This window comes from Leuresthes tenuis, unplaced genomic scaffold (assembly GCF_036924035.1).
Source record: "Leuresthes tenuis unplaced genomic scaffold, fLeuTen1.0.hap1 SCAF_15, whole genome shotgun sequence".
NCBI lineage: Eukaryota > Metazoa > Chordata > Actinopteri > Atheriniformes > Atherinopsidae > Leuresthes > Leuresthes tenuis.
In genome coordinates this window covers 21,191,549-21,204,942 of record NW_027325369.1, presented here as the reverse complement: position 1 = coordinate 21,204,942, position 13,394 = coordinate 21,191,549, and the positions used below count along the sequence as shown (strand labels likewise).

The window sequence follows — 13,394 nt, the reverse complement described above, 5'->3', positions numbered from 1 at the left end:
ATCAGTGAAGAATACTCCAGTCTTATCAATAATTTTAGTTATTGAGGCTGTTTTGCTAAATTATACAATTTTGGTGAGAGACATCCCAGCTCTCCCCATGCAATATGCACCCATTTGATTGGATCCTCCAGAAACAGCATCACAAACACACTCACATGATATCTAGAGTACCAGAGTAATGTTGATACTCGTTTTAAACTCTGCAATTTCCAGTGTGCAATCAACAAATATAATGAGAGTGCTCATTGGTATCCTGATTGACACTGAGGAACCAGTCCCCTCTGACACTTTATCTCCCCTAACAGATCCATCACTCTGATGTTAAACTGTTGGCCTATTAGCATCTCCTCTGTCAGCACTTGTGGCAATCTGAATGTTCAGAAATTGCTCCTGGCATGCCATCTTTGAGTGAATAATGCATTAGGTGTCAGTGGCAGTCGTTCAGACCTTCAGACTTTGAGGACAAGACCTTGTCGTCTCCCCTTACTGTGTCACAATTAGAGAGTCACCCTAATGAATCGTCACAATATGGTGACCTCTTCTCCCCCCTGCTGACTGTCTGACAACACTGTGGAGAATTGAGTATTGCAGCTGTGAAGTGCAGGTGACAGACGCACCGTCAGTCAGTGTCTTATTTGTTGCCACATGGAAAAGTTGCACTGTGGAAACAGAGTCTGTGCCACTTCCAGACTACTTTTATTCCAGCAAATTCAAAAAAACACATTAGCAACCTGTGAGCATCGAAGGTGTTTTTATTCTAAATAAACACAGAGTGGTACTGGTGTTTGAAGAAACCCTTACTGCTGAACTCCAGAGGCCAAACATTTCAAAGGTGGATAAATAAATGCATTCCTCTTTCTTTCCTTTGTGACTATAACCCATCATTTTTATTCTTTTGACCGCCAGGCCACAGTCATGACCTGGAAGGAGATTGACACAGAGTACCAAGGGCTGGTGAAACGCTCAGAGCAGCTGCTCTCCTCCATGCAGAAGAAGAAGCAGGAGGAGGAAGAAAGCGAGAGACTGAAACACATCGAGGAGGAGATGGACAAGGAGAGGAAGAGGAGGGAGAAGGAGGAGCAACGACGCAAACAAGAGGAAGAGGAGAGGAAACTGTAAGTGACTACAAGAGAAATATCACTATTAGACTTGTTGTAAATACACTGTATCCAATCTTTTCTTTTATAATTTTAGCAAAGCAGAGATGGAGCTGAAAAGAAAGCAGGAAGAGGAGGACAGAAAAAAGAGGAAGGAGGAAGAAAAAGTTATTCAGGTTAGATCCCTCGCAGTGTGATATTCTAATATTTTCCACATTCTAATTAACAATAAATTAACAGTCCTTTGAAAAGTTGTAAAGCCCATTAAATATGTACATGTGTGGAAATAACTGCCAATTTTCTCACCTTTGTCTTAAATTGAGAAGATGGTAGAGTTAATTAGTGCTATGAAACCTCAGCAGCCTGCTCTGAACTTTGTTTTCACCTCATTGAGCTACAATAACTGACCTATCCTCAACTGCATGGACTGATTAGTAGAGTTCTGACAGTCTGATAATAAGATTACTGTTTCTATTTCCCAAAATTCCATTTTGAAGACATCACAGAGAATTAACTTACTTCTGATGTGGTTATACCGTCTTTTGACCTGTTTCTGATCAGCTAATAAGCTAACTGATTAAAAATCTGGATTTTTTTCAACATTGATGCCGTTTTCCTTTGTATTTCGGTATAAAGTATTAATGGGCATCTATGTATATATTTATTGCTGTCTTTCACTCAAGCAATTTTTGACACAGCTCTCCATTAATCTGTTTGCAACTAAGTGCATTGGTGTCTTGTGTGAATTACCCTCTTGGAGGCTTTCGCACAACGATCTAACGAGGTCAGACGTAGTAACATAAACGCATCGCTTTCAACACAGCACAAGTGTGAGCTGCAGCAATCACATTAAGGGGCAGAGCAGCAGGGGTTGGACATATGACCAGCTGTTCATCAGACGTTATTAAATAAATTAACAACAACGCTGTTCAAATTTTCCTCTTCTGTGGTTTTACCAATGATAAGTGGATGTAGCGCTGAGTCGCTCCTTTACACAGCATCTTCGCCAAATCGACGTATGAAAACTTTTTGCTTTCTGTTTGACTGTATCAACACCAAAGTGACTGAATGACTGAATGCCATCGCTTTAACAGACCGGTGAAGCCATCCGCACTGCATATTTTCTGTGTGAACAGGGTTTTATTGAGCAAGAACATGTTGACCAGCAACCACTATATAGCTGCATAGTGATGCAACAGAGCAAACAAACGGAGTGGATGCTTACAGTGAAGAGCTGTTTTACTTCTTCCAGTCTCAGTCTCGTCATGCCTTTCATTGCATGTGTTATTTACGTAGGAAAGCATTTAATGTGATGTTAGTGTGACAGGATAATTTGGCCTGGCAATTTATTTTTTGCAAACATAGCCTCAGATATTGAGAAACAAAATTAATTAATTATTGCCACATGACAGCTGTTTTAGCCATTACTAATTATTTGAGCTGGAGTACATAGAAGCTCATCTCTCAGAAATGATAAAGAGGATGAGGAGACATGGAAGCAGCAATCAGAGGAGCTTTAGTTTTAGCGAATAAAATTACCTCCTTTCAGTCTGCAGCACGTCTCTCTGCACTGGTAAGATTATTTTTGTTCAGGAATATTGTGCTGGTCTTGGATTTTTTTACTCCTATGTCACTTGCAGTTGTCATCCTGTTCAAACTGTTGTCAGCACAGATGAAGGTATGCAAGGCGCTGTGTACAGACAGGAGGGTTTAAATGAATGCATCGCAGCTTCAGCGTGTTCCAGTTCTTCAAAAGCAGTTTTGTGAAATATTTCCAGTGTGGTTTGACATTTTGTTGCTACACTTCAGGCAATAATGTGTTTTTTGTTTGTTTTATGGTGTATGTAGTAGTGTAGTCTTTTTAAATCTTGTGAGGAGTTCCTGAATACATGCTGACTGACACATGCATCCTTTAGTTCATTTTCCGGATATGAAAAAAAAAGTTTGAATGAGGTTATCAAAAAAATCTCCCACCAATTGTTTTTGCAGTTCTGTGCCCTGCTGTGTCTAGACAAATGACCAGTAAAGCTTTATTAGCAGCTAAACAAACTGGGTAAATAGTCTAATCTAATCAGGCTTATACACACGGCGCCGCTCTAATTGTCACTAACTATTTGGTACTCGAGGCAGCATTTGTAAAAGTGACAGGAACTTTGTTTATGTAGATCTTATACACTCACATCAAATGTTAAAGTGCGGGGTTGTGGCATGTGTTTTCACAGGCTGAGCTGGAAGTCCAGTTGGCTCTGGAGCGTGAGGAGCAGGCCCAGCATGCTACCATACTGGAGCAGGAGAGAAGAGACAGGGAGTTAGCCATGAGAATTGCTCAGAATGAGGCGGAGCTCATCAGTGAGGAAGGCCTGGTGGATGCAGGCCTGCGCAGGTACCGCATAAGCAAACTCGATGCATGACACTGCTTGCTTAGTACTGCATGAAGCGTATGCCATACACAGTAAATGAGCTGTGCTGGCTCAGGCTGACATCAGCATGCATATATAACTGGCTTTCTCCTGTTGTGCTTTCTCCAGTGATGACTCTTTTTCAGGTCTTCCTATCTCTTCATCCTCAGCCAGAGCCATGTAAGATATCTGTACCAAATGTGCCTAACACCAGCCGTAGTCACTCATATATGCCCTCACTCTCTTAATCCCCATTGTAGACCAATGTCTTGTTGCTTAAAGTAGATCATACTGACAACCAAATCGAAGAGTGAAATACTTTGTTCATTTTTAAAGACCCCTCCAGACAAATTATTTTTGAGGTTCTGTGTTCTTTTCCATATTGCCAGTTCTGATGCATGATTATTGAGAGTATTTGATGTGCAATTATGTCAGTCACGGATAACAATGTTAAAGTAATAATTAGAAATGAATTTTTGTTTCATTTAATTGACTTTGAGCGAGTCTGCAGTGGTGAAAATGTATCTGCACCATTTTGGGTGCTCTCAAGCCCAGCCGAGCTATTTTTGTTTTCTCTGTCTTCTAAATTGAATAATTATCTTCCGCTGGATGTGTATTCTTAGATTTATTCATCTCATTACTCCCTGACAACTTACTCTTAATGCCACATCAGTGGTTTTTAATCAAAGTGTTTTTAGGACCTTAATATCTATGAATAGAACTGTTCGCACGTTCTTGCTCACGAACATCAAAGTTTACAAACGCACAACTTTGTTCCATATTTGAAGAGAGGCAAAAAGCTGTGTTGATCAAGACAACTCGGACTGTCTAATATTAATGTCATGATCATTTACCACAGAGAAAGAGAAGATCTGTCTTCAAAAGATCATTGCATTGTGATTGTAGACAGTTCAGCGAGGTTTCAGTGGGACATGTTAAGAGGCATTTAACCAGTTAGTGATGATTCCTTCTCATGTTGTTTCCTATTTGGGGGCTTTTTCATTGCACTGTGAAGGACGTTTGAACTCGACTCTACGCAGGTTTTCTCAAAAAAATTCATCGAATAAAACCGCATGCGTTATCTTCTGTATTTTCTCAACTAAAGCTGCAGCTGAGCTGATACTAAATGGTAACATGGAAATGCTGCATACTACCAACTGTTCAGAGAATCTTCCTCTTTGCATGTAGCAGCTTCCTCTCTTCTGCACTCACCAGCACACTTCTTTGCTCTAAAAGAGAAAATGTTTGCAAGTCTGTGCACACAGCTTCCAAATGGGTGGTCACAGACTTCAAGACATAAGAGCCGTCTGTTTGCAGGGGTCACATATCCATGTGCATGAATAATGAATCCTTGAGCATATTTTTACACCTACACTGCAGTTTCTCACACGGCACAAGGTGTGCTCCGCAGCACACATTTTTTATGCAGATCACCTGGACTCAGAGCCCGTTGCACACTTACATAATGCAAATACAGTTCTATACAAACATTGAAAAGCGTCGTGTAATTTTATGTCACCGCAACTTTAGACAGTGGTGCAGTGGACAAACAGCTGATCCTGCCTGTGTTGTCTAAAAACAAATCAAAGAAGAGCTGAGTTAAAGCCTACTGTCCTACCTAAAAATGTCATTAAACGTCTAAAGACTTCACAATAGGGTAACGAAAATTAGCAACAGAAAAATAACACAGCTACTAATTAAAAAGCCACCTCATTCAGTCATTCACCATTTCTTAAACAAGACACGCTCTGTAGCTCACTTTATAGTAGTGGTTTTTCAAACATTTTATTTTAAGAGGAGATTTTAGAAACTTTTGGATGATTGCGGCAGCACAATCCTTGTTTTTTCAAAAGGCAACCCAGTCCATTCTTTGTCTTTTGGCATCAGTTTCACATAGTACTGACAGTATTTATTCATCTCTATTTTGGTGTTTAAAAAATGAAAGGAATAATGAAAAACTTTGACATTGTTGGTGTAATTTGTAGCACTGCCAAGAGAGTTTTCCCACAGCTTTTATCTGCAGGTGCGCTGAACACAAAATTACACGTTGATCAATAGTCTGTTATCTTGTCAGTTTTGGTTCCATGGGCCTCATTGCAAGTGTCTTTAACAAGCTAACCCGTAACAACTAACAAGAGACCTTCTGAAAGAAAGACTCTTACATTTGTTGCATGTACAGAGCACAGAGCCAAAGCACATAAGAGCTTTCAAGAAGTAGAAACACACACGCACACACACACACGCACACAGTAGCCAGCATGGCTGGCATTGTAGTTAAGGAATGTCCAAAGGCTCTCAGCCTCCCTCAAGCCAGCCGTTTCCTATTTACCTTCTGCCAAAAGAAAAGTGCTGGCCATTGCTTCACATCTACTTCCCTTCATGCAACAAAAGTAAAGCTTCTTTTCTGCTTTATCATTATTACACACTGGCACATGTCAGAGCCAGAATGACAATGATCCCAAATCAGTGTAATCTCTCCCGTCAGTAAGATTTCTAAATGGTAATCCTATGATTCGTAGATCAGCAGCCCTCTATCCAGATATGCTGAGTGTAATTAGAAATGGCAAATCCTTTGTTCCTATTATGGAATTAGCAGCTTAAACCCAGCAGGAAAGCTGAAGACATGAGTTCAGAGCAATGCAGCACTGTTATGTGACTGAAACTTCATTTATTTAGATTCATTTGATTTATTTATTGTTCTCCGTGTGTATGCGTGTGTTCTCTCCGGGTACTCCGGCTTCCTCCCAACGCTGAAAAACATGTATCTCAGGTTAATTGGAGACTCTAAATCGACCCTAGGAGTGAGTGTGAGCGTGGATAGTCGCTCTGTGATTGACTGGTGACCAGTCCAGGGTGTACCCCGCCTCTCACCCAATGACAGCTGGGATAGACTCCAGCCCCCCTACGACCCCGAGGTGGATTATTGATGGATGAATGGACGATTTATATACGAAAGCACTGCCAGGTTTTCAGTCCTCCCACATTCTTGTTAAGATGTACTTGACCCAAAAGAAGATGCACGAGATGATTTAATGGTATTTTTTGACCTTTTCCTTTTTGAGGAAGACTCTTAGTACTAAATTAAGAGTCACACTTTTTTCTTTCTCACTCTTATTCATCTCTTTCCTGCTTTAGGGGTCCTCAGGTGCAGGCGACCAAAGCTGCTGCTGGGGTGAAAAAGTACGATCTAAGCAAATGGAAGTATGCTGAGCTGCGAGATGTCATCAACACTTCCTGTGGTGAGAAATCCTGAATCCAGTATCAGCATGAAGTTGCTTTTTGTGTGCTCTGAGCGCTCCATTACAACACAGATTCAGGTGTTAGAGCTATTTGTAAAATGTATGACCCCCCCTCTCCTTCTTACCAAGTTCTTTTATAGTTATCAGTGTGACTAATCCAACTCTGATCTTGTTTTGCCAAAATCAGGGGGCACCAGCTCCCTCTGTGCCATCCTTACATTTCAGCTGAGTGCAAACTCAAGATGCCTTTCCTAAAAATCAATGGAGCCGTGGGAGAGTGTTCCACAGCTGCTGTGGCTCATTGGGTTGTGTTTTAGTGATGGAGAGAGGAAATTACCACTGTTATGGAGGATGGCGGACCTTTCCCTGCCAACCTTTTCCTCAGTCAGCATGAAAAGCAAATTACTTTTTGCTGACGCCTCTATTGTCACCAATGTATACTGTGCTCTGATCAGTGTTAGGGATTCCAAGGACATCTGGCTAATTTATGGATTCCAACTGCTTTAATAGCGACGGTAGTGTTAACCGAAAACTGCATTTGAAGCTTATTTGATTGTAACCGGATGTTCTAAACGGCCATGTCTTTAAGCCGAATGCTATATTTTGCTTCAGTTGGGAGTCTGTCTTAAAAAATTGTTCTCATCTGGGGAATATGTGAGATTATCTTAATATTGTATTCATCTATTAGTAGTTTATCATCCCAGCACAGAGTAGGAGAACACCACAACTGCATTAAAGCCAATTAAAAACAAACAACCATGCACACTCATACTCGGTTCTAGAGTCAATTTAGTGTTAAGTTCAGAACACAAAAATCCAAAAGATAAGGCAGAGCATGGCATAAAGAAACTGAGCTTGAGTTGAGATATGAGCACAGCACAAACTGAGAGAAGAAACCAAATAAAGGGAGCCATGGAGTATTCATACAGAGGAAGCTAATGACAAACAAAGGGCAGGTGCAGTAATTGGCTAACTGAATCCAGGTGTGCAGGGAGAGCAGAAAGCAAAACTAACAGAGAAGCCAGGGAAATGAAAAGAAGACAGGACATGTAACGGAACCCTGAAATCATTTAAGCAAGCCTAACACAGAGCACGTGACAATCAGAATAACACCAAAAACCCAACAAAAACCCACAGGCCATCACAATTCGACATTGTAAAGTTACATCTGTACATCACATATGCAGCTAAACCATTTGCATCAGAGCGCTTTCTGCCTGTAGAAGAAACAGCCTGGCTGTAACAAAATCTGCTTAAACTCATAGACGAACATAGCATGTTGATTACCTATTATCACGCCTGAAAAAAGCATTTTACGTAAAACCCGTTTCTTCCGAATATGTTACACGCCGATCTCTTCGGTCTGTTAACACTTAAATCTAATCATCAGTCATGAGTTCATCTACAATTGACCTCAGCAGATGCATCTCAGACTGTTCATCTGTTGTTACATATTTCAAGTTTGTTAATAAACTAAAAAAGAGATGTAACATGTTATTTTCTTCGGGTGTGTATTAATCATCCCATCACATATTATTTAATTTCACTTCCAAATCTGGAATTTGTCCTAAAAAACAAAAGATTGACCGAGATAGCAAATCCTCTTTATATGGACAGAAAGGATAAGAGGAGTTCTTTTTTACACTGTTTCCACGTAACCACTTACTGCCTCTGTGTTGTGTGGACAGACATTGAGCTGCTGGCAGCTTGCAGAGAGGAGTTTCACCGTCGCCTGAAGGTCTATCACGCGTGGAAGTCCAAGAACAAGAAGCGTAATGATGACGGGAGCGATCAGAGGGCTCCTAAATCTGTTACTGACTATGGTTAGTAAAGGTCGGCATGATCCCACACCCTGTGGTCAACAGCCTCACATGCACACCCCCCTGCAGCACGTTGCAGATGACAGTGTTTATTCTGTCCACTGTAGGTCTTTCCTTTCAGTGGCAAGACTGAATAATTAGAATTAATAATGACCTGTTTTTGTTTCACAACATGAAATGCTGAGGCCTAAATATTCACATGCCTTCTTTCAGAAACATTTGATCTAAAGAGCAAGTCACTCCCAGCCATACTTTTCTAGTCAATGACTAACATGATAACTTTGGTTTGCTCATTTCATTCTCAGCTCAACCTAGCGAGAAACGCACACAAATGTTGTTTTTATGCTTTAAAGCTCACCAGCACATTGAATTAATATTACTTTACTTCGTAATAGGTTTGATGGGTTATGGGAATATTAGATGTTACTCCCTCTCTCACCATATTTATCTACCATCTCCAACTTGATATGATATCTCATGAAAGCTGCACTTTGTTTTTCTTATATTTGGGTCTTATTCTTGGCCTTTTGTGATTCAGCGGAGGTCATACTTGGCATTTAGTAAGAAGCTAGAAGTGGCTTTATCGGTTTTGCCATGTGATATTTGTTTTTTTGCATTCTTTGGGTTCTTTTTGATCTTGTGTTGTTTTGAAAGCTCTGTACTTAGCTGAATGCACGGCTCAGTGTGTCGTCTGCTCATACGTAAGGTTAAATCACAGATGCTGTTCTGAACATTAGCTGCCATTTCTGATTTTTTTCTAATCGCACTGCAGCTGAACAGAACCCAGCCCCTCCAACAGCAGCTCAGCATCAGGAAGTGGCCATGAACCGCCAGCAGCGTTATTTTCGCATTCCTTTCATCCGGCCTGCCGACCAGTACAAGGACCCACAGAATAAAAAGAAAGGCTGGTGGTACGCCCACTTTGATGGGCCTTGGATAGCCAGACAGATGGAGCTTCATCCAGACAAACAGCCCATTGTGTTGGTCGCAGGTGAGTCAGCAGCTTTTTCTCTTCAGCCAAGATGATGGCATAAAAAAAAAAAAACTTTAGCCCACGTCTCATCTGGTGCTCATGAGCGGTTTCACCAAAACTTTCATTAATATATACATATATATATATATATATATACACACACACACACACAAATATATACATTTATATAGATATAGATAATATATATTATGTATATATTCGAGGGCTGGGATTTTAACACGTTAATTAAGATTAATTAATTACACAAAAATTGATGCATTAAAAAAAAAACTGGGCGGATTGTACTAATTTGAAAACCTCAATCTGGGTGTTTTAATATTGTTTTTGGAAACTTTGCTGACTTTGTTATTGCGTTTTGCCTGTTTCAGGCTCATCCTTGCTACGGTCTTGCTGCCTAACTAGCATACTTAATTGGTCGGGTCTGTGTTTTGACTCTTGGCTGTTGTGTGGTAGACTATATATGGCTTTAGGACAACTTAACAATTAACTACACCGTCTCTCTGGGCGTGTGCTTCTGGCTGTGGGAGGGTGTTGTTTCATTGAATATATATTCACATTGAAATTATTACATTGATTTGAGCCCCACCGCTGTATGGGTTTGCCCCACCGTAGTTGAACCAGAAAAATACATAATACATAAATAAACAATGTTTTGTTGCTTAAGCTTATGTATTCAGTCATTATTCAATGGTATACTAAAATCCATGTGAAAAAAATTGCTTCTCATTGTTTTCAGGTCAAATATTTATATGCGATTAAAAATGCGATTAATTTCGATCAATTAATTACAAAGCCTCTAAGTATTTAATTTTTTTTTTATTGAGTCCGAGCCCTAATATATACACGTCAAAGCATCCAGTCAGAGGGAATCTGGCAGATCTTAACAAATCACAGAGCTTTGACATCTTGTCACTCATAGTTTAGAGTAATCGCTTCCTAAAATTGGATTTAAATCCTCCCAGACTCTTCCCAGCAGGTGCCGAAATTATTCCCTTCACAGCCTGGAGTAAGTCTGGAAGTGATCATTGTACACGTGCAGCTTTTGGATGAGCTTAAACTCTTGTCTTGCCCAGAGGATATTGTGAACCCACAACCTCTTAACCGCTGCTTGTTTCCTCCTTCGTGAAAAAAAAAGAAATTGTCAAGGCTTTCTTCAGAAAAAGTAGCTATTTCCTGGATATCTTCTTGGTCATTTGCACTGAACTGGATGTAATTTTCACCTTTCTCCACTACTCTGTACCCTATCCATTCGGCAAGCTAGCACATTCTGAATCCTATGGAAGCCTCTATGGTCTAAAATATCTGAGGAAAAAAAAAACCTCAGAGGTATCAATGATTTAACAATCACATCATTCTGATGTGCATGTGTACCAAGGGAGAATTCTACCCTTGATTAAAAGGAAACCCCAAATAAAATGAAATAGAAATGTCCTCTTACAGATAATTTGTTTTGTTAGTGAACCTCTTTCTTGTCCACCGCCCAGGCAAAGACGATATGGAAATGTGTGAGCTGAGTCTGGAGGAAACGGGTCTCACCAGGAAGAGAGGGGCAGAGATTCTGCCCAGGCAGTTTGAGGAAATCTGGGAACGCTGTGATGGAATTCAGTACCTGAAGAAAGCCATAGAGAACAAGCAGGCCCGCCCAACATATGCTACCGCCATGCTGCAGAGTCTCCTCAAGTGAACCAGAGTGCCCAGCTCACCCAGAAATCCGACACTGATCCATAACAACCTGCAAGTGTTGAAGCGGTGCGCTGTAGCTGTGGTGTGTGTGATGTTAAAGAAGTTACCACAGGCAAAGATGCCCTCTACAAAACCTTCCTGTTAGCACTCAGTGTATCAATCACTGAAACACCTTTTTATCTATCTATACTTTGTTCTTTTTGTTTTATAAACGATATCTTTTCATTTTGCAGTGGAACACCTTGATGGTGTAGCGTTATCAAGTTTAGCCTTTTTCTCAGTCTGTGAATGAATTGAAAATGCCACAGCGAGGCCTTAAATAACAATATTGTTGCACCACAGAAGTCTTAACTGATTTAGTTTTCTCTAGCCGTCAGCCTCAACCCTTCATATAGACAGATTACTTGAAAGTTGTGTGACTGTCTTGTCATCTCATGAAGTCACCCGTTATGAGCATTTAGATTGACAAATCTGATGTCAGGAGGAATAAATACAGTTTTCACAAATCATCAGATGAAAATCACTCGAATGACCAGGTCAGATTACAGATGTGGAACAGCAACTATAACAAAAACTGTGGTGGCTGTAAAGTCAAGAAAGCCTTTGAAAGCATTATTTCTTTGCCGTGTATACAGTACGTTAGTACAGTAGGTCTCTGTTGACGCAAAATTCTCAGTTCTCCCTTTTTTTGTACTGTTGCTCATTTATTATGCGAGAGCAAAATGTTTCCGTGTTTGTGGTTTTATGGGTTTTGGGTTGTCTTACAGACCATGATATATTTTGTGTACGTTTGTGTGTGTGTGTGTGTGTGTGTGTTATGCGTGTTTGTACATGTTATATTTAATTAAGCCGATTACTTGACTCTTGTGGTTCGACCAGGAACAATTCAGTCATCTCATTTGACAATCTAACCCTTGTTTAGACCCATACTTACATTCTAAAAGATAATCTTATTAAATAAACCTTAACTACTGAGTTAAGTGTTCCATCTTGATCTTATACTGTATGACGGCCGTTGCTCTGGAATACTGTACAAAATAAACAGAATCCTGTAATGTTCTTGTTTGGTTTTTTTATGAGATTTCACATAATTGTTAGAAAGAATGATTTAATTCATGAGCATAGATTTGTTAGTGTTTGATAAATTAATATAGTATCCTAATAATAACCGAGATTAATAAGATTAGTTTGTGAATTAGTGAATAAAGTGTAGTGCAGATGTCATTTGATTATTTTACCTACAAATTGGTCCATTTATTTAATTGATTTAACGCCAAAAGCTGGATACCAATTAAAACACTAGTTTTGATGGTACATATTTCTGTCTTTTGCTGTTGTTTAAAACATTTTATTCAGCTAAATTATCCAAATTTGTCTTTATCTGAGGTAACTGATTGCATCTAAGGTGGTTCACATACTTTTGTGACTTACAAATATGGAATTTTGGATCATTTTGAATGAATAAAAAAAAAAATGTTTATCTGTTTGTTCCCCTTTGACGACCTGCCTTTTGGCATCGTGTATAAATCTAACGACGTTTGGGGTCATATGAAGGTTAAAACCTTTCAGCACCGTATACACGGGCCAGTCACAGAGACTTAACACATTCTGAGCAGCCAAAAACGAAGGATTTCCTTTCTTCAAAAGAAAAAATTTTATTCTTCTGTTTTGAATGTAAAATGTATAAAAATATGTCAAGATTTTAACAGACAAATGATTAGTGGGGAAAGTTGGGGATAGGACAGACTGATGGAGACACGGCACAGCAGCCAGTATTTCTATAAACAATGTGCCACAACCAAAGTCAACAGCTTATACAGTATATTCTCTTTTTTGGATACAACAGTGTTAAACAATAGCATTAAAATAGACTAAATTTCACAGTCTAAACGTATAGTAAGATACAGCCATGTGTATCAGTTCGTAAATAATAAATACCTCATTGTGAGGAAAGGGAGTAAAGGAAATGTTCCTACCATTCAATGCATGAAATAAATATTAGGTTCTCCTTGAACAGTGTTTAATCTCCATAACTCACTGTTTAGCTGGAGACTTTCATCACTATGAATTCAACCACTGGTCTAATGTACCTGCATCTGCACAAGCAAACTATACGCAGTGTGACAGCAACATTTCTCCTGTGTTCCCTGTGCTTTTGCGCT

The 13,394-nt window shown here is 39.7% G+C and overlaps 1 protein-coding gene across 2 annotated transcripts in view; it reads left to right on the top strand.

Moving 5' to 3' along the window:
- myo6b (myosin VIb) overlaps positions 1 to 12,291 on the top strand; it is a 34,564-nt gene extending 22,273 nt beyond the window's left edge. Inside the window, exons 26-33 of one of the 2 annotated variants that reach the window (XM_072365667.1) lie at positions 907 to 1,115; positions 1,195 to 1,273; positions 3,320 to 3,480; positions 3,626 to 3,676; positions 6,632 to 6,735; positions 8,424 to 8,558; positions 9,328 to 9,546; positions 11,034 to 12,291. In XM_072365667.1, the coding sequence (XP_072221768.1) occupies positions 907 to 1,115; positions 1,195 to 1,273; positions 3,320 to 3,480; positions 3,626 to 3,676; positions 6,632 to 6,735; positions 8,424 to 8,558; positions 9,328 to 9,546; positions 11,034 to 11,233 (1,158 nt within the window). In that variant the 3' untranslated portion in view covers positions 11,234 to 12,291. The remainder of the gene's footprint in view (positions 1 to 906; positions 1,116 to 1,194; positions 1,274 to 3,319; positions 3,481 to 3,625; positions 3,677 to 6,631; positions 6,736 to 8,423; positions 8,559 to 9,327; positions 9,547 to 11,033) is intronic. The other variant, XM_072365668.1, reaches the window with a different exon arrangement.
- Positions 12,292 to 13,394: the final 1,103 nt, after the last annotated feature.